General features: G+C 41.7%; 1 protein-coding gene across 2 annotated transcripts in view; it reads left to right on the top strand.

Moving 5' to 3' along the window:
* LOC144772892 (acetylserotonin O-methyltransferase-like) overlaps positions 1-10,876 on the top strand; it is a 719,863-nt gene extending 708,987 nt beyond the window's left edge. For both annotated transcript variants that reach the window (XM_078657563.1, XM_078657560.1), the window contains one exon: positions 8,627-10,876. In XM_078657563.1, coding sequence (XP_078513689.1) covers positions 8,627-8,838 — 212 coding nt within the window. In that variant the 3' untranslated portion in view covers positions 8,839-10,876. The remainder of the gene's footprint in view (positions 1-8,626) is intronic.
* The last annotated feature ends 10,480 nt before the right edge of the window (positions 10,877-21,356 follow it).

The following is a 21,356-nucleotide window of genomic DNA, read 5'->3' as shown; positions in this document are numbered from 1 at the left end:
AAGAAAACATTTTCCAAGTGTTGGTCCACATCACTCCTAGTTATACATGCCTATTGATACCTCATTTCTCTGTTTATTTTTTTCAAGATCAATAGACTGTTAATAGAGCACTACTTTTACTGGGATAATAAAATTTGGTTTATGTAGTTACTTGAACACTCTAGTAAAAATGTTAAAATAAAATGTCATTACATTCCGTATTGGCCTTGCCTTAGAAGTGTGTTTTGCATTTTTGTCCTTTTCTACATTTAATATGTGCTTTATCTCTTCTATATGCAACCTACTGAATTGGGGTGTCTCTCTGGGTTTAGTGAGTTTAACTATACATCTTAAGTAGTTTTCATGTATTTACTTTTGAATTATGGTGAATTATGTTTGTTTTGTCACTTCTTTTTGCACTCCAAAAATCAATATTGGGGAGGAAGAAACAGTGATTCATTCTGCTTCCATGTTCAATAGTTAATAATCAAAAGGGAATGAATCACATGTCTTAGAAAGGCCAGGGTCTATAAGTGTTGTTTAAAGGCACTCATACACTCTAACTCGTGGGTAGGGGTATATCTTGGTTCTCTGCCGGGAGAAGTTAGGTGTTCGGTTTATCATTGGGTCCTTTTCTGCCTAAGTTTCCCGTTCTATAGGCAGTCAGTCTTACTCCACCTGGAAGGAGACTATCTGGTTCTTATGACAGCCGTGATTTCGTGTGTATTAGCCAAAAAAAATGTGAAGTTAAAAATACCCCTTTTCCAGTAGACTTCTTTTATTAGTCAGAAAGGGGTGATATTAAAAAACTACGTGAGGTCCTTTGGTGGATGTGTAAATGGTCCATTGCACCTAAATAATCATTGTGTCGGTGGTCGACATGTTTCAGTCCATAGGCGTCTCTAAAGATCGGTGGACTTTCTTCAAGACCGTAGTATTAGTAATGTAAATTTGGCTCACTCTAACAAGAGGTAGGTGAAAGTCACTTACCTATCTTCACCATTGAGTCATTTTTTGACAAGCTTATAGGTTATGATTCTACCTTATTCAGAGTCTTATTTAAGCTCTTGTGGGTGTGAGGGGAGCTCTTAGCGGTGGTATTAGCATCTCGTTCCTGAGGCTGCCTACCGTGACCCGGAAGTTGACATCTTCTATTTGCAACCCATTTCATTGTGGAGTCTTTATTTGTTCACTGTATTTAAATATATACCCTCATCAAGAAGTGATACATTATAAATTACATCAAAGTCACAAATGTGTTGTCACGTAAAAAAGTATGAAGCTTATTCCTTTAAGATTGATGAAGTCATCGACCTTTTACCATGGAGAATATTATGATTCTTTCTCAACTGGAACTTGTTGATCTCAACAACTTCCCTTTCTAAAAATTATTTGAATATCATCAATTTTATTTTTCTTTATAACAATAAAATTTTTAGGACTTCTGAGGATCCAACACTTCCAAATAAGGAAGACACCCCTCAGAGCCATAAACACGAACCATTTTTCTTTCCTTCTTCCTTTTTTTCTTTTTCACATTAGGAACAAGTACCTTGGTTAACTATATACATTGGCTTATTTCGGAGCATAGGTACTGGACCTTCATCTAGCTCCTAGTCCCCCTCTTTGTGACTGATGGTTATAAATTCCTTGAAATAAATAGAATACGTGCTTTGTCTCCGACCAGTGAAGTATTGCTGTCGCACATAATGCTTTTTCCCATTCGGTATATCATACCTCCTTCCAGCAAATGCTTCTATTAGAGTGGATGAGTTACTCTTTTTTGTCTAAAAAATGCACTTCCATCAGTCCTTTAATTAATAAATGTATTTTATACATATAGAAATCCTTGTTTGCCACTTTTCAACAGCATTGTCAAAGTCTACAATGTAGACTTTAATGTGATAAACAATTTAGGCTTTACAGCACTTGCGTGTGCAACACATCTAAATAGCATTTGTGAATACCTATGTTTACATGCCTTGGAACAGTGAAAACTATTGTCATTGCCAACATTACTTCCAATTGAGTAATGTTTACTAATCCCTTTCTGGCTAAACCCCCCCCCCTACCCTCTCTGTCACTTTCCGTACAATTTCTCAGTTTCAGTTCACAATTAAAGTTGCAACTGATTACTTTGCAGTGTCGAATGTTACACGTTATCCCTACTTTCTCTCCTACCTTATTATTTGACTTCAACCACAGCCTTTATCCGTTTGATTTGCACCTGTTTATATGTTAATCAATTTTTCTTTGCTAATTCCTGTAGCTTTTTTAATCCACTTCTATCATATTTATTTTCTTGCTATTTAATTGTTTATTGAACCAGATAATTAGATAGTTATTGTTTGAAGAAAATGATTCACTTGTTGCCTTTGTCATTCCATGGTTCTGATTTTCAATCAAATTAGTCGAAATTTGCTGACCCTCTTTCCACCCTGATAGGAAATTTACTTTTTACCTTGTCAGCTCTATACTTCTTATCTTTTCCAGATTGAGTAGGGGGCAGAGAGCCATTTCTGAAAAGCCCAGGTGTCTTTGTTTGTGGGAATGCACGATTGCTATTGCTAATTTTCGCATCTTTCAAGATATATAGTGTAAATTGATCAGTTTCTCTTTAGATCAAAGTATATACCAGACAGTTCTGTGGACCAGTCTAATCCCTTTTAGAAGCAAAAAGCCCAAGCTTGAGTCCTGCCAAGCATCACATTATCTTTAGGCTTGGGTGAAATTTTAATTAAGCCAGAGTAATGAGTTATTTTAGTACGTTCTTGCTTCTCTTGTGTCACAAAATCACCAAACATTATGCTCATATGCCCGTTTTTGTAATGATAAGTAATTTGGGGCAAAAATGCCTATTCAAGAGCACAGGAACAGAGCTGCTAGTGTTCCTGTTCTTTTGCATTTAGTGCTATCCTCTGGCTAATTTTGGATGCAAGGGTGGATTTTGCACTCTGAAAATAGCTCTAAATGCAGAGTTGTAATAATGTGTAATCCAGTGAAATTATGTGACAGTACACCACAGCAATTTATAAAAATTTACATAAATTACACCCACCACCACTTATTTTCCAATATCCATGCTGTGATGGCTTGGGAATGCCACAGAAAAAAAACTTTTTTTTTTTTGTCCTCATTTGCCTTCTCTTCCAAACAAGGGTAGTACCAACCACCTTGTATGTTTTAAAACGTGATTTGTTTTTCTGGTGGCAGAGATGTCCCAAATAGGAAAGAGGGTATCTTCTTTTAACTCCATCTAGGTATTTTTAACCTGTAGGACCAAAATCGATTCTAGGCTGGCCCTGGTCCAGGAGCGTTGATGGCATAATCATCGGACCCAGGGGGAAAAAAATAAAAAAATAAAACGGGTTCACCTCCAATTAATTAAAAGGTCCCAGAAGGCCAAATTGCTCTTACCAGCTGTTCTCTTAAGGTCCATTTTGGATATTTCATATAGGGATGAAAGCCACCGAGAGTGTAGTGGAGGTGTTTTTTCTATCCACTGTATACAAATTTGTCTTCTCGCCAATAACATCGCATAGAAGAGAAAAGATTTTGCCTTGCCCATAATGTTTTCTTCCAGCCCAAAAATGACGAGTGGTAGAGTTATTGCCAAAGTTGTATGTAGAATAGAATTAAGAGTATTTTTCACCTCTTCCCTAAAGTTCGAAATATCCGGACATTCTATAAACATATGTATATCACTAGCACCTGCCATATTACATTTGTTGCATTTTTGGTCTGGTAAAAATTTAGACAGTTTTAGTGGTGTTAAATAAGCTCGATGTATTGAAAAGAGATGGTTACGTCTCAGCCATGCAGGTTTTACAGTTTTATACAGTAGTTCGCAAGATTTTTGCCATATATCATCACATGGAGTGCTGATCTCTGATCCCCATAACTCATCTGGAAGTTTGAACTCGCCATCACTTTCCTCCAGCATCTGCCAATACCATGTAGCTACTTCTTTCCCTCCAATGGGTCGTTCTACCAGCATTTGTTCTAGTGTACTAATTTTCCCAATGCTGGTATCTATACGGTTCTGTGATCTTGCCCAGCTGTCTAATTGAATGTATTTAAATCTAGAAAATCCAAGTCCTACAAGCTCATATAATTCATTACAAGTTATTAGTTTCCCGTCTGTAAAGAGTTGGCCCCATCTTATTACACCTGCTTGCTTTATGATATTAGAGAGGCTGTCTTTCAGACATGGTGGTAAGCCGGGTGAATCCCAAATTGGGGAGTAAGTAGAGTAATATGACAGGCCAATTTTTTTCCTTATGTTAGTCCAATTTTTAGCCCATGATTGTGCTATTTTAAGTTTGATTTGTTTGAAAAATGTTTGGCTTCCGAATTTAAACATAAAGCCCTCTGATGTTAGATTTGCTCCCAAAAATATTGCTTTGTACATTGAGTTAGATGTAAGATTAGATGGAGTTTTTAATAGCATTCTTGAATGTGACATCTGGAATGCCCATGAGTAGTACAGCAAGTCTGGAAGTGCAAGGCCCCCCTTTTCTCTTCTTCTTCTTAGTTTTTTCCATGCTATCCTTGTTGTTTTATAATTCCATATAAAAGAGTTTATTTATCTTTGAGATTGGTTACTATGGTCCTAACTCAGATGACCCATCGCACTTGAACGCTGTGAGGAACCAATTAATTTCAGCTCAGGAGCCAATAATTTGGATGGGTGACTTCAACATTGTTCTTGACCCAAGATTAGATAAGTCAACAACATCTAGAATCTCTTGCTCCATAAAATCTAGAGAAACCCTCAAATCAATCATGAAACATCTAGGATTGGCGGATTTTTGGAGGGAAAGAGAGGGCAATAAGTTAGGAGTCTCCTTTAGAAATAATCGTTTCAAACACAAATCCAGAATCGACTACGCTCTTTTTAGTTATTGCCTAAAGGATACTTTAATATCAATAAACTACTTGCCATCACATTTATCAGATCATTCCGCATTGGAATTTACTTTAAAAATGGACAATCTAGTTAAACACCCATCCTGGTCTTTTGATCGCACACTTCTGCTGGAGGAGGAAGAGGTGAAATACCTTTCAGATGAGACCCTAACCTTTTTTGATATTAATAAAAACTCGGCTGCTCCTACAGTAGTCTGGGAGATTTTTAAGGCCTTCCTAAGAGGACAGATCACTAATAGAGCCTCTTACAGGCGGAAAATATACAATGAAAAGATTAGGGCATTAGAAAGGGACATGAAACTTCTAGAACTAAGGTTAGACCCGAATGTAGAAACATCTGTAGAAAAGGAAACACTGGCCAAACTGAAAAAACAAATGGAAAATACTTTACAAGAAAGAATAAATAAAAGGTGGGAAGTGAGTAAATCCTCTAATTTCGAGTTCGGGGAAGCTGCAGGAAAAATATTGGCATGGAAAACAAAAGCCGATAAAACACTAAATTATATCAGAGAAATTAAGATAGCAGGTGAGATAGAGACAAGATCAACCAATCAAGAAATAGGGAATGCCTTTTTTGAATTTTTTGAGGAGATTTACAAAGAAGACCTCCCTAATGATCAACAAGCAAGAGATAAGTGGTTAGATGCTATTATACTCCCTATCTTATCAACGAATCAGAGTAAAATGCTAGAGGAAGAGATCTCTGTGGACGAAGTAATAAAAGCAATTCGTCACTCGAAAAAGGGAAAAGCGGCAGGGCCGGACGGTCTCCCTGGAGAAATTTACAGATCCCTTGAACATATTATAGCTCCAGAGCTCACGGCACTCTTCAATGGTATCTTAATAGAGGGAGATCTGCCACCTAAATCTTGGGGAGAGGCAACGATCGTGCTTATTCCTAAACCTGGAAAATCTTCATTAGAGTGTGGGTCATATAGGCCAATATCACTACTTACCAGTGATTATAAAATATTTACAACTATTATCTCTACAAGACTGGCCAGTGTCATTGGTAATTACATCCACCCAGACCAAAAGGGATTTATTAAAGGAAGACAATTAGCGGAGTTAACTCATGAAATTGTGGGGGCTATAGATATCGCTACTGCCGTCTCTGCACCCCTGGCTACATTGACCTTAGACGCAACGAAAGCGTTTGATAGAGTAAATTGGCTCTATCTAAACGACGTATCAAAAAAATTCAATTGTGGGGAAGGATTCCGTAGAACAATTAAACTACTATATAACACACCTTCGGCTAGGTTAATGATTAATGGGAGTTTGACTGATGCCTTTAATATATCTAGAGGTACAAGACAGGGCTGCCCGCTTTCCCCTCTCCTTTTTAACTTGTATATTGAACCGTTCGCTCAACTTCTAAGGGACAAGGCTAATATTCCATCTTTTAGCTATGGAGAGTGGGAAAGGCGGGTAGCACTATATGCAGACGACATTTTGGTTTTTACATCTGACCCAGTTAAAGCATTTTCAATTATTATCGCATGTGCAGAAGATTTCGGTATATATCGGGTTACGATATAAACACCAGCAAAACGGAGATAATGGTATGGATTCTTCCAAATATTCAGTTGGGGTTAAATATTTCAACATCTATGCGCTACCTAGGAATAAGAATAACCCAGGAGGTGGGGAACATCGGACAAAATAATTTAGAAAGAATACATTTGGAAAGTAAAAAACTCTTAAAATCTTGGTCACATCTACCGCTCTCCATAATGGGTAGAGTAAACCTAGTTAAAATGTGTATCCTCCCCAAGTTCACTTTTATTTTTAATACAATTCCAATCGCATTCGAGCCGAAACAAATCGAAAAATCTCAGAAAAAAAACTATTACTAATCAGCTAAACAACACAATCTTAAAAGAGCACCTACTAGTCACCCACCCATCAGGTTTCAGGGCAGGTTTTATCTTTAAAACTGCTACTTCAAAATTGTTGTATGATATATTTCACAAATTGGAAAAATGTGGCTCATGGCTTCTAGTCATCTTAAACCTATTGGCAACCTTCTATGCATTCAGTTATGGAAGAATACTTCAGACTCTTGATAGACCTCTTGATAGACCACACGGGCTATCAAGGTGAAGTCCTAAAATAGTTCACATCCTTCCTGGCTAACAAATCTAAATGAGTGAAGGCTGAAGACCACACTTCTAGCATCACCAAAATGTCACGAGAAGTACAGAAGAACGAAATTCTTGTCTAATTTTTATTTACTCTTTGCATAAACACTAAGCCTAATCCTGAATCCAAGGCATAACCATACATCAGTGCAGATATTACACCCACCTTTATTTATAATCTCAACAATCGAAGAAATGTTCACCCTAAGATGCTTCTTATCTCAATTATAAATCTAGATGATAGAGAGAGAGCGAGCGAGAGAGAGAGAGAAGGTCCTCCAGCTAAACACACAGAGAGCAGAATTCCTGCCTCTCCATCTCAAGAGTACATTCGACCTTATTCTTCTGGAGTACTATATTGTTTCTCACCAACTCCGACTCTTTCTGCCAATTGTCTAGGCTTCACCTAGACTTGTCATTGACACTGATAACTCAACAAATATGGCTAAATGTGCAGATTTCCACCAGGACACATTGAAGGAAATTCATCACCTCATCTCCACTGATTATTGCTACACAGAGATCCATTCGCTAGTTATCTCCCGACTAGATTTCATAAATTACATTTTGGCAGCAATCCTCAAACTTCATTTACTCCACTCCGAGTCATCGTAAACTCTGCTGACAGGCTGATGAACTCTCCAGCAAAGGACACACAGATGATGGACGGACTGCAGAGCAAATTGGGTTAAATCCATTGTTTTTTTGCTCCCCATGCCACCCCAGTTTAGATCCAGCCATATGCAAATCAGTCTTGACCCTGTGCTCATGGGAACAGTCCAGATGGAGCAGCCAAGCCAGGTCCTCCCTGAACAGGAAACAAGCATCCTGGGACCAGTTTCGGGGCATCACCCCTCATCAGCCAGGCTAGCTTGAATCCAGTGGCACTGTGAGCCCGGGACCCACGTCTGGGCACTTAGGGCAAGAAAGCAAAAGACACACAGATGATGAACAGAATGCAGAGCAAATCAAACATTCTTTCCCAGTCAATAGATATGGGCTAAATCCATCGTTATTTTGTTCACCATGCCACCCCAGTTTATACCCAACCATATGCAAACCAGTCTTGACCCTGTGCCTCCTGGGAACAGCCGAAGTACCATCAAAATGTGTTGACTCGTGCAAAGATCAATAAATGAAAAAACTCCTCTGTACCAAGCAAATCCACTCACTATCTCATGTGTCTCAAGGGATCTCAAAAGTCACAAAAACTCTTTCCTTGAACGTCCTAAATTCAGAATATCAACTGCCCACTCAATCTTTCTCAAGGAACTCAAGGCTCACTATTTCCAACAATTCCTAGACTAAAATCTCTAAAACTAAAATTTGATATACAGAACTTGTAATGCAACATATACAATGACAACTTCAAAATTGTCCATGTAACATGGGTACCTTTAGTACATTACATCCACAGGTAAATACAATAGATCAATAAATATGTAAAGCCTTCTTCAAAATAATCATGGTACCAACTAGACTGTTATGAAATGATTCACAGTTCATGCATATCTGAGCTATGCAAAATATTGTTTACGAGGAAATCCAACTAATGCTGTCCTTGTTCTTGCCAGGTGGTGCGGTGCTCCTGGTGGAACGCTTTTTAAACGAAGACAAAAGTGGACCTTTGACAGCCCAGTTCATGAGCCTGCTTATGTTGTTACGAACCGAAGGCAAAGAGAAAACTCCATCCGAATACACCAAGCTCCTGAGAGCTGCTGGGTTTAGGGACATTGAATTCAAGATAACTGGAAAGATTTTTGGTGTAATATTGGCTAGAAAGTAACATGCAGTGTAGTTACTTTGTATCACCCTATGTGCAATGGGAGATCAGGCATGCTGTTTTATATGCACGAATGTATGTGTGTGTTTGCAGTTTATCTGGTGATTTTTTCCGGATAATGCTTATAGATTTAATGCTTCTCCATACTGCCTGCTTGTTAGTTTGTGAAATTGAGTGTTGCGTTAATGTTAAACAACAATCCTTCTATGAACAACCAAACATGAAAAACTAAATATAACTGTGTGTACTGGTAGGCTGTATCCCACTCTGCATTGCTGCAAAAATAATCACCCCCTCCTTGTTTGCCTCCACTTCCAGTTTTTGATGCACAAAGTCTGGTCTTGCTGTCTTAGAATGGGATTTGCATAAAAAATGCACTGAACAGACCCCTTTAGTTCCTCCATGATGGAAAACGTATCTTTCTCTGAGAAAAAAACACCTTTCTTTCCAGAACAAAACACACTTTGTCCTGGAAAGTAAAACGCTTCTGCCACTTTGCGTTGTTTTCCTTCATGATAGTGCATCAAAAAAACTTTGTAAATCTGAACCAGTACCTGGTAATTGGGGACTTGACTTCAGGTGAGGTAGCGTTAGGATGATTTTCAAAATGAATATATATTTGGATTGTATAATAAACTTGCATTTAACTATAACAAGTATGGTACAATAATATTACAGTTGGCACAGAAGGAATCAAACCATTTAGCGTAATTATCATATAATCAAGAGACTGACTTTATGAGTCATAGCCCAACATGAGTTGAACTGTCGGCATTGCACTTTTTCTTGCCCTCTCCTCAAGAATCCCGGGGCACCCATCTCCAGGATTTCTGCCCAGTCATAAAAAAATGTTTTAAAAATGCCATTAATCCATTAATAATAAAAAAATAAGATAAGGGAAAATAAGATGTGTCTTTCAATCACTATGCACAGCTTTTTACTAATCATCCTTCACATATCTTCAGAAGCGTTACCAATCATGGGGGTGGGGGGAAGGGGGGTTTGCATGCTCAGCACAGTGGATGAAGCTGATCCAAGATTTAGAAGACAGGACCATCCCACCCATGGTACTTTGTGGGATAGGTCATAGGATATTTAGATCATTTTATGCTGATTTATTTTTCCAAATATCGCAATCTAAGTATATTAAGCAATGTGTGTAGATTAAGAAAACATAAGTAATGACAAATGTGTAGGTGGTATTGTTTCCAAGGTCCTGCAACCCAATACTCACCAGTGCTTGGTTGTGTGCCTGGTTATCTACTATCAGGATTGACAACAAATTAGCACTGGCGGTTTTGCCACCATCTTAGTGTACAAATGTGTTTGTTAGTCATGAACATTTATAGGATTGGATGCATGGGCACTGAGGCCACTTGCAAATTTCAGTCATGATCTGTGGTCCACAAGATAGTGGCCCTAACGTTTGGTACCTCAGGGATTCTATTTTGTGTGCTGGTCCTTTCTCACTGGTTCTCCTGTTTGGAACTTTGGTTTTGCGACCAGCGTGAAAAGTAACTGTCCTCTGTACGCTCTTTCTAGTGACCCATTTTCCCTAACCACCAGTGTCTGCCGCCCTCAATAATTGGACACTAAAATCTTGACTTTTAGATAGTTCCAAGGCACCGTAAATCCATCTATGTTCTCTGGATGTGGGGTATTTTGCGAAACACTGTGCTGCGTGGACTCAATCTCAGTTACTCCCTAGGACCCATGTGTAAGAGATAGAATTAAATAGAAGGATACATTATTGTGACGTGTGTCCTATGGATCAAGGATTGTAAACTGAACGCGTATGTAAATTGCAATCAAACTGCCCTCACCTACTCAATAAGTGGCATGCTTCATCATAGGGCCACTGCCGCTACCTGGTGCAGACCAACATCCAGGGAGGAGCGCTGAGAAAAAAGAGAACATAGAAAAAACGAAATTATAGAATAGGGATCCAAAACCCAGAGAAATATTCTAAACCTGTCTAAGTGTGTATCTGCTATCTTTATTGTGGATTCGACTTGGCAGGATTAAAAAAGTTCAAATAAGGGTATATATGGGAAAGTAAAAACATCATTACCCTGTCTGCTGTATGTGATACATATTCTATAATTTCTTTCTTTTCTGTTTTCTCTTTTTTCTCAGGTCTCCTCCTTGCATGCCACTCATTGAGTGGGTGAGGGCAGTATTTACACCTTTTTGGAATTCCCAAATTGGGTTATCATCCTCATTCTTCATCACTTGCCTCTTTCTCTAGTTTAGGTTGTTGTTCCTATTTTTCTATAGGTAAAAAAATATTTTTTTACTAGGAGGGAACCAGTTGGTCCACGTCCTAGAGGGTAATACATAAAAAAAAAATTAACCTTATTTTCAAGTCCTTCAGGTTAACTGAGTATTACAATTGGTGGGAGAACGAGGGAAGGCTCAATCTCTCTTCCCTTCTTTTTTGTGGATTGTATGTATTATCTCAGATTGTTAGTATAGTGATAGTTATGAGAGGGCCATGAAAGATGCTCAACAATGTCGCCAATTTTATGATGGAGAGCAGTACCGTTGTATATTTCAGATGATTCTGCTAAAACGTCAAGAGGTGGTCTCTTACCCCAAGTTTCCTCTCTTTGTTTCTGTTAAAGATCTCACTTCACTCCATTGATTTTGATCCCAAATATATGGCCCTACTCCATACGGATCAATATTTTGTCTAGAATAGTAAATTTAAGATCAGACGAATGGAGCAACACATGCTCTGCTTAGAAGGAAAATATTGTGTTTATAGGTCCCTAGCTGAACACCCTGGGCTGACTCTTGTTTTCTGTTTGTGGCTACCAATTAGGATGTGCAGCAAGTAGATTATACCCCTCCCTTGAACCGGTGTTGGAGTTGGCCCTTTTTGGCAGGTTCGCCCCTAAAAATGTTGCCTTTTCTGTAACCTGGTGGTAGTGGATTTAGCCCTCTGGGCACTTTAGCACTGTGGTCCAGTGAAAAGTGTGTGCGCTCTCTGCGCATGTGTGCCTGCTCTCCCATAGGAATGCATTGGGGATTCCCTGATCAGTGTGTGTCAGTGGTGATTCATGGTATGGGAGGAGCAGAGTGGTCGAGTTTGGTATGTATGAAATTGTGAGAATAAATGCTGCGCTATGGTGTGCGCAGATTTAAAGTGACTATGGGAGAAATGCCAATTTTAGAATTTGGCCTTTCTGTGTGCTATGTGCCTGCCTGCCTGATGTGAATTGGATGACTGGTTTGTGAGTGACAGGGGCTGAGAGGTGTGTGTGGCTCCAGGAGGGGCAGGGTGAGTCAGCGCTAGGCTGAATGGGACTTCTGTGCTAGGTGTAGTGGGAGGGGTAATCCCCTGACTCTGAATAGGATGGTGCCTTTCCTAGTGAATGCTGGCTCCACCCCACTGTGGTGTGTCTGCTGATGAGCCCCCACCTGACAAAGGGGAAGAGGAGCTTGGAAAACAAAGTTCTCTAAGTCCCCCTGAAACATTTGTATCTGGTTCCCCCATGCCCTGCATTACAGATTAAGAGATTTTGTCGTATAAGTATAGGGGATGTGATCCCATGAAATTGTTCAGTTCTGGTCCTGCCTGTGCTCTTCCTGAGCTTTGGGGGCTTGCTGCTGATGGGGCCCATCAGGAACCATCATGGGGGATTGCCTCCCTGCTGTAGGGCCCTGTGTGCTGGCCTCCCTGGCCACAGCCAGGCCCATGGACTTTAAAGGATTCCTCATGCCCTGTGAGAGAGATATTTGAAATTCCAGAAGAGAACAGCACGTGGGTTTTGCAGTGCCCCGCTGCATGGAGAGAGAGAGAGAGAAACCCCGGCGTAGGGATTCACCCGAGTTGCGTAGGAGCGGATGCCCACCCCGCATTGCTGTTTTTAAATATGCCTTTTATGCATTTTTAGGTAGGTGCCCACCCCGCTCTTAGGGCAGTGGCTGAATATCCTGAGCGGACACGCCGGAGAGTGGGCCGCTCCAACGTGGGGGTGCAAATAAGCTACAAGATCCCCAGAGCGGGTCACTGCCCTGCCACAGCTGCACCACTATTGCGGGCAGCTGCAACGTTGGGGCAGATCCTTTGTAGAAGTCCCGGAGTGGGGCTTGGGGGCATTTTTCTGCATAATCAGTTGATGGCGCATTACGAGGCACATTGTCGGTGCTTGAGCGGTCCCGCCATTCCAACTTGGGGCAGAGTCGTCTCAGGGCGCAGTGGGGATCCCGAGGGCCAGTGGTGCCCGTGCCTAATTTCCCTGAGTGGGACAGGAGGGCACAGCGAGTGCCAGTGATAATCACAGCTGCACGGCAATTAGCGTCAGCTGCACGGTTTAAGTGTGCGCAATAGCTCACTTTGTGATGTTGCTGCATTGGCAGCCACAAGCCCTGGCTTTGTTGGACATAGGGCATTTGAGCCCTTCGAGAAGGCCAGTTGGCCTGAGGTCATAGGTTGGATGGTGAAAGGGCCCAAGGCCATGGGGTGATGTATGCACCTGTCAGTGGTGTTACTGCGGTCCACTACTGAGCTTCTGCGTGATATGTATCATGTGCCAAATGTGATTTAAGCACCCTTGTTTATGCCGCTAATGATGTTTATGCTCATGAAGTTATGGCATAATGTGTTTATGCGGGTGAGGCCTAATGCGTAAGGTGTTTTACGCTTAGGAGGGTGTCTAATGCTAATATGAGAGTGCTTAGGTCATTATGGTACCAGTAGTGGGAAACATCCTATTTCTATTTCTATTTCTATTTAGGGGGTTTTGTAAAGCGCTTGGTGACGCACAACGGCGTGTCCCCGCGCTGAGGAGCAACTCTTACTGGAACCTATAGAAGCGGCGTACCTTACTGGGCAAATAGTGCAGTTTTAAGTTTGACTCTGAAAATTGATTCTGATGGCTCTAATCTCAGTGCCATGGGTAGTTTGTTCCATCTTGAGGCTGCAAGGTACCTGAAAGATCTTCCGCCCATTCGAGCTCTAGACACCTTGGGAACGACCAGGAGTCCAGAGCCAGAGGATCTCAACGAGCGGGACGGCTCATAAGTAGTCAGAAGTCCCTGCAGGGGAAGAGGGGATCTCCCGTTGATGATCCGATGGCACGTACATAGAGCTTTAAATTCTACCCTGCTTCTGACCGGAAGCCAATGCAGAGATCGGAGGGCCGCGGCCGATGCAGCTCGTCTGGGTAGTTTAAGCACTAAGCGGGCAGCGGCATTCTGTAGGACCTGTAGGCGGTTGAGGTTCTTCTCCAAAGTCCCTAAATAGAGAAGATTGCCATAGTCCATCTTTGATGTGACTAGTGCATGCACCAGGGTTTGTCGGGCTCTCACAGGTAAAAACTTCAAAGTCTTCCTGAGACTTTTAAGGGTCCCAAAACATGATCCAACCACCTGATTAATCTGGGGGCCAAAGGAGAGGTCAGTGTCAAACCAGATGCCCAGATTCTTTGCTTTCTGGCACAGAGAGGGTGTTGGGCCTAGGCAGGATGGCCACCATGCCGACGTCCACGCTGATTGGCAGCCCCCCACGACCAACACCTCAGTCTTGCCTCCGTTGAGCTTGAGGCAGTTGGCGGACATCCAGGCAGCTAGATCTTGCATGCAAGCTCTGAAGATGTCCGCCGAGAGACTGGGTGCACGCGACAGGGAGATCACCAACTGCGTGTCGTCGGCATAAGACACCAAGCGGAGGCCGTGACTCTCTACTAAGGTGGCGATAGGAGCGACATAAAGATTGAAAAGTGTTGGACTCAGGGACGAGCCCTGCGGCACCCCCTGGTCCAAAGAAATTCGCTCAGAGTAGTGGTCGCCCTGCCTCACTTGGAAGCCTCGGCCAGTGAGAAATGAATAAATCCATTTCAATGCTGCTCCTCTCACCCCTCCTTTGTTCAGACACTGTAGCAAGATGGAATGTGCTACAGTGTCGAATGCAGCACTGAGATCTAATAGAATTAGAGCCATGGTTTGTCCCTCGTCTGCACCCTGTCTGAGGGATTCGGTGGCCCTAAGAAGGGCAGATTCCGTAGAATGACGGGGCCGAAACCCGAATTGGGTAGGGTGAAGAATGTTGCCTTCCTCCACATACTTCATAAGCTGTTTGTTTACCACCTTCTCCGCTACCTTGGAAAAATAAGGCAGCAGAGAGATGGGGCGTAGGTTGTCCAGCTTCTCAAAGCTAATATTAGGCTTCTTGCGGAGGGGAAGCACCACAGCCTGTTTCCAGTCCTCAGGTATAGAACTGGATCGGAAAGAGACATCCAGCACGTGCCTGATATAGGGTTCAAGGGTCTCCAGACTGTCACTCAACCTTTTTGGGGATGCAGGGTCACGGGGGGAACCGGATTTAACAGATCTACAGATTTTGACTAGCTCTGCCTGTGAGGGGGTGGTGAAGTTGAGAAGCAGATTTTGATCGTCTTCCATCTCTGCTAGGTCTGCAGGCTCTTCCGCTGCAGGAGGAATTTCGGGAAAAGCAGAATAAATTTTGGACACTTTATCTCCAAAGTAGCTAGCAATGCGGTTGCAAGCTGCTACTGAGTAATCATCCTCTTGAGTAGAGGTTTTAAGAGTGGCCAAAGATTTATATATACTGAACAGTTCCCTGGCAGAGTTCTCTGCCCCCTGAATTCTGTCTGCGTAATATGTGGCTTTCTCTATCCGGATTTTATTATGATAGGTGCGCCTCTTAATGAGATAGGCCTCTTTCAACCGGTCGTCGTAAGCCACTCTCCATTGTCTCTCTGCTCTTTTACATTCCCTTTTGGCGCAGCGCAACGCATCGCTAAACCAGGGAGCAGTTCTATGTCTGTGGGCATTTTTTGTTGGCCGGCCTAATGGGGCTTCGCAGTCCAGAGCAGCAGTGATGCGGTCATTGAGTAATTTGCTAGCTGTTGCCACATCATTGCCTCCTGGGGGCCCACCCTCGATGAGAGCTTTGTTGAACTCTGGCAAGGAGAAATTCGCCCACCTGCGACGGGGGTAATTGAGAGGGGCAGGATCGGTTACTTTATGCTTAGGCAAGTGTATAGCAAATGGGACATAAAAGTGATCTGTCCAGGGTAGGGGTTCTGGGGAGGCAACCAGGACATCCTCCCAATTGGCAAATATAGGATCTAACAGATGCCCACGGTTATGTGTTGGGAGCTGCCCCTTGAGCTCTAGCTGTAGGGTGTGAAGTTCTTCCCTGAACTCCATCGCTCCTTTATCTTGCGGATCTTCCAGATGTGTGTTTAAGTCACCCAGCAGCAAAAACTTGTCTCTTCTTATTGCTGTTTCAGTGACACACTCTAGAAGGTTACCTTTAAATCTAACCATGGGTCCAGGTTGGCGATAGACAAGCAGACCATTTATAGTCGTGCTTCCGTCAATAGTTATGGTAAAAAAGCCCGCCTCACAGTTTGCCAAACTAATTGGCTCTAGTTTGCACGCCCAATGTCGTTTAAAGGCAATCGCAATTCCGCCTCCTCTGCCTATCGGTCTGTCCAGGCGCACCATCTGGTAATCCTCTGGTAAGGCCTGTACGATATCTGGCTCGGAGTTGGTGTCGAGCCAGGTTTCTGTGATGAACAACGTCTCCGGAACAACGAGTTCCGGAGTCACGAAAGCAGAACAACGACTTGCCCGAACAACGACTCAGCCTTAACCATGCATGTGCGTGGTTAAGGCTGAGTCGGTCTAGTGGTCGGGCAGGGCGGAGTTAGGAGGAGCGTCGCAATCATGGAGAAACAGGTAAGAGGGGTTCATTTTTATGGGGAAGGGGTTAGGGGTTAGTTTAAAGGGGTTTGGGATTAGTATTTAGTAATTATGGTAGTGAGATTTTTCATGATTATTTACAGGGAGAGGGGAGTTTGTTTGATAGGGGTAGAGAACGCATTTAGGAGGTGGGCGGCGTTCAAGATTATTTAAAGTGAGAGGGGATTTAGATTTATGGGTTTTGAGTCCGTATTTAGGAGGTGGGGTTTCAGGAATATTAAAATGGAGAGGGAAATTTATATATATATGGGGGTTGAGATAGAATTCAGGAGGTGGGGGGTTTCGTGATTATTAAAAGGGAGAGGGGAATTAGAATTAAGGGGGTTGAGTACATAATTACGAGGTGGGGGTTTGTGATTAATAAAAGGGAAAGGGGAATTAGATTTAAGGGGGTTGAGATAGTATTTTAGGAAGGGGGATTCATTTTTAAGGGATGGAGGATCGGGGTACTAGTTGTAAAGCATTTTTTTAACACGCATGCCTTTACCACAAAAAAATTGTGGTAAAGGAATGCGTGGTAAAAAATGTTTGGTTTAGACGAGGTCGTGGTTGTGAACTTGTTGATAGTGAAGTCGTGATTGGGGAAGTCGTTGTTCAAACATACAACCACCAGTAGTTACTGGTTGTATTCTACGTTTATAATACATACTACATTTATTAAGTTCACTTCGTGGTGGTTCTGACAGTGGTCCCAGTGGTCCTGTCAGGTGTATATAACCCCTTGTAGATATTGTCCAGTGCCAGTTGGCACAGTGTAAATGTGTAATTACTATTCTATGTGCTCATGATAATACAAAGGCTATTTTTGATATAACCTTGTGTGGAGTTCCTTTTGTGGTGTGCCTAGTGTTTTTCTGCTGTGTGTGTGTGTTGCCCAAACGCTTTACACATGGCCTCCGGGATAAGCCTGACTACTCGTGCCAAGCTACCAAGGGAGTGAGCCGGGTTTATCTTCAGCGTGTACCTCCCTTGCCCTGACTAGAGCAGTGGTTTCTGCCTGGCTTTGGCGCAAGCCCTAGCCAACCAGAAATCCCATTTCTAACAACCAGTATATATGAGTAGATTTAAAAGCAGTGTTTGGGTGAAGACCAGTACAGAATGTGGGTCACATGGGAGGAGAACTTTGCTGAAATAAAGCTGCACACTAAATTAATCCAATGTAGCTACCACTAGTCCTTCTAATGACAGCAAATGTTAAACACACTGATGCATAGTCCCCAGGTGCTGCTCTATTGCAAGCCACCAGCGTTCTAGGAAAACAGAGTCTTTCATTTCCTTGTCAACCCTGATGGAGATGAGCAAGCAGGAACCTCAAATGGGTTCTGGTTCCAAACCCTATTTGAAGAAATAGATTTCCTTTCCAGATTTTACTTTGAAATGGGGACAGCGAGAAGCTGTTGGGTGCAAGGTAGTGAGACCAGATGTTCAGTTACATTGGCAGGAGCTGATTACCTGTGCAATACGATAATGTCTGTATATATCCACAGCTAGGTGAACTTTATCATTCTGGTCCAGTAATAGCAGGTACATTTGAGTGGAGGGTTGTCCTGCATACATTGCATTGTATGGTTCAGTTTGATTTTTTATAATTTTTTTGTTTTTCTATTAATAAAACATGGGAGGCAAAAAAGCAAATAGCAGATAAAGACAACAGATATAGTTTGATGAAAGATCGCAACACACTTGCCCAGAATCAACCGCATACCTGCCATAATTCATAATGATAGGTAAAATTATTCATGTGCCTAATAATCATCGAGGTGCGGATCAGAGATCATACTCATTAAACATCATTAAGAAATACTAAATCCATTTAATATATTTTCGATATCCAAAATATGCAGTAAAGTTATTGAGTTGCACCTTTCAAATATGGTATTGAGTAAATAAAGTGAGCATCAACTTAGTCCTGCGTAAGTATTCCACATTAGTCACTCTGACAAAGCATGGTTACAAATTAGCTTGATTTTTGGATATTTCATAAAATTAATACAGATACCATAATGTCATTTGCGGGAGATTACCATAAACAGAGACCGCTATTATCAAAGCAGAATATTCCCTTAGAGATGCCAGATACGGTTGGTGCACGATACAGGCAAACAACAGGCATTTGAGCCACACACTGAGACACTCTAGTTAACAGAGTTAAAGTGCCAATTGTCTATCTCTGTCTTTAAATAGATCATTGCTGTATGGCTATTTAACCTACAGACAAGTAGAACCTCATCTAACCTCTGGAAAATCTCCTAGAAGAGCAGTCAAGACAAAATTCACCAAGATAATTCATTATTACAGCAAACAATCTAATTGTTGAGTATTAACCCTGTCTAAAAGGGGTGCCCAGTTCCTCCTACCCTTCTGCTCTGCTTTCCTACCTTTAAGCGAATAGAAGCGTTTTCAATATTGAACATTGACAACAAGGGCCCTAGCCATTGACGAAATGTGGGTGGTTGGGGATCCAGCCATGCTGAAGCAATACTAACAAGAGCCATGGCCATGGCAACAAACACAACGTGCTTGTCAACTCTAATCACACTTTCATGACATACACCTGAAGTATCAAGTAGGGTATCATAGTAAAATATCAGATTTTAAAATATAACCAATGAATTAGAGATCTTGAACCCACATACATCTAAGGATGGGCATGTGCTGAACATGTAAACCAGGTTGGCTTCATTACTTTGATACTCGGGGCAACAAATACCTACAGAGCCCCCATCCTCCATTTAGTGATTTTAGATGGAGTGTGGTATAGGTCAAAGTCCATTTTATAGTTCTGCACCTGCAGTCTTGCTGAGCATAGCAGGGTTTGACTGCGCTTTAAGGACTCATAAAAACGAATATCTGGATAATCAAGTATTTTCTGCCATTTATTGCTGTGCTTCTGAAGACCATTCGGCAGAGTAGAGGCTCAGTTTTTGATTATTCAGCTGATTGTACATTCCCCCTCCGACACTAACAGTTTCATCAAAGAAGCTTTGGGACACCCATGTGAACCTCCACATTTCCTAAACAAGAAATCGCGGACATTTAGATATTTAAAAAATCCTTCTAATTGATATCAAAATCTGCCTGTTATTTCTGTAACAAAAGTATGTTTGTTCCCTGAAAAAAGCCCCCATTCTTGATAGCCCTTGCTCTTCCCAACTTAGCGTGCGGACATCTTGAAAGATTCCTGGAAGTTTAAGGTTCCTCTGTAAAGAGGTGTAGAAATTAAGGGGCATATTATCAAGACAGGCGATAAAATTATCGCCGCTTTAGAGGCAGAAAACTGCGGCTAAAACAGCGATAATTGGCTTGATAATATGCTCTATGGAATTCCAATTGAAGCCCATGTTAGATGTGAAGTACATCTAACATGGGCTTCAACTAGAATTCCATAGAGCATATTATCTAGCCCATTATCGCTGTTTTAGCGGCAGTTTTCTGCCACTAAAGCGGCGATAATTTTATCGCCTGTCTTGATAACATGCCCCAAAATCTGTTTAGGTACATTTGTTTCTGCCAGATTGCCCAGTTCTTATATGCCCTCCCACGGGTCTTAAATCAAAATTTTTTAAAGTAGCTCGGTTCAGTAAACCTTGAAAAAACTGCTTTTAGCATCTTCCTCAAATACCAGGGCGTATATTGGGGGCGGTGGGGGATATACACTCCAAAACCATAGCTTTCCAAGTTACTTCCTAGTAGAGAGTGTATCTATTGCATGTGGTGGCCCATTTGTATAATTTAAAGCTTGGGGAAGCCCACCGTCTCTGTCCCCAGGAAGAGTCAAGTATTTCTGTGCTATTCTAATTTTAGTGAATGACCACTTAAATGGAGACGTCATTTCATCCATCATTTTAAATCAATAATTTTCAAACTTGAGAGGGATAGCCCTGAAAAGATACAAGACCTTTGGCAGGATTAGCATTTGAATAACATTACGCTGGCCAACATTTGACACATTTAAATATTCAGCCTCCCCAGATCACATTTAGCCTTCCTAATAACTGGAACAAGGTTAGACCCTACTAATGTTAACCCCCTAATATACTGCTGGATCAACAAGACATGCAACACGTGTTTGTGGTTGCCTATACATGACCAGCTGGGGTTCGTTTTGATTCAAGGAATAGATGGAGAATCTGCCAAAAGATAGTACCTCCTCCCTTATTGCCCTCATTGCTTTAACTGGATTGGCAGTTACGACTGCAATATCATTGGATTAGGTGAGGATTTTGGTCTCCTACCTGTGAAATGGCACTCGTTTTATTGCTATTTTGGCTTCAAGTTATCTGATGAACAGGACAAAATATAAAGCAAAGAGTTAAGGGTAGCAGGGACACCCCTGTCCAGTATCTTTCTCTATTTGGATTCGATCTGATTGTCCTCCCATCATCTGCAGTCATGCAATGGGTTTGTGATACACTGCCTGGACAGTCTTAATATACCTGGTGCTAATACCAAACCAACCCATCACTTTCCACAAATATTCCTAGTAAACCCTTTCAACTGCGTTCTCAGCATCCAACAGGGCTAATGCCACGGGCTCCCTTAAAGCGGCAGTCGCATCAAAAAGTGTAATTACGCTGCTGATATGATCAGTGGTACCCTCCCGAGGATTGATAATCTGGCTTAAATGTGTGGCCAGTATTTTTTAACATAATTTGGTGTTGCTATTTATTAGTATTAATGATTGAGAAGACCTAGGCTCATACACAGCTTTTCCTGTCTTCAAAAAAACCAGAGTATTAACTGCAGACCATGATTTGGGGGCTAAATCTACCTTTTGTACATGC

The sequence above is a fragment of the Lissotriton helveticus genome, chromosome 8, assembly GCF_964261635.1.
Source record: "Lissotriton helveticus chromosome 8, aLisHel1.1, whole genome shotgun sequence".
Lineage (NCBI taxonomy): Eukaryota > Metazoa > Chordata > Amphibia > Caudata > Salamandridae > Lissotriton > Lissotriton helveticus.
Note: the sequence above shows the minus strand (reverse complement) of the source record. Positions and strands in the feature narration are given on the sequence as shown.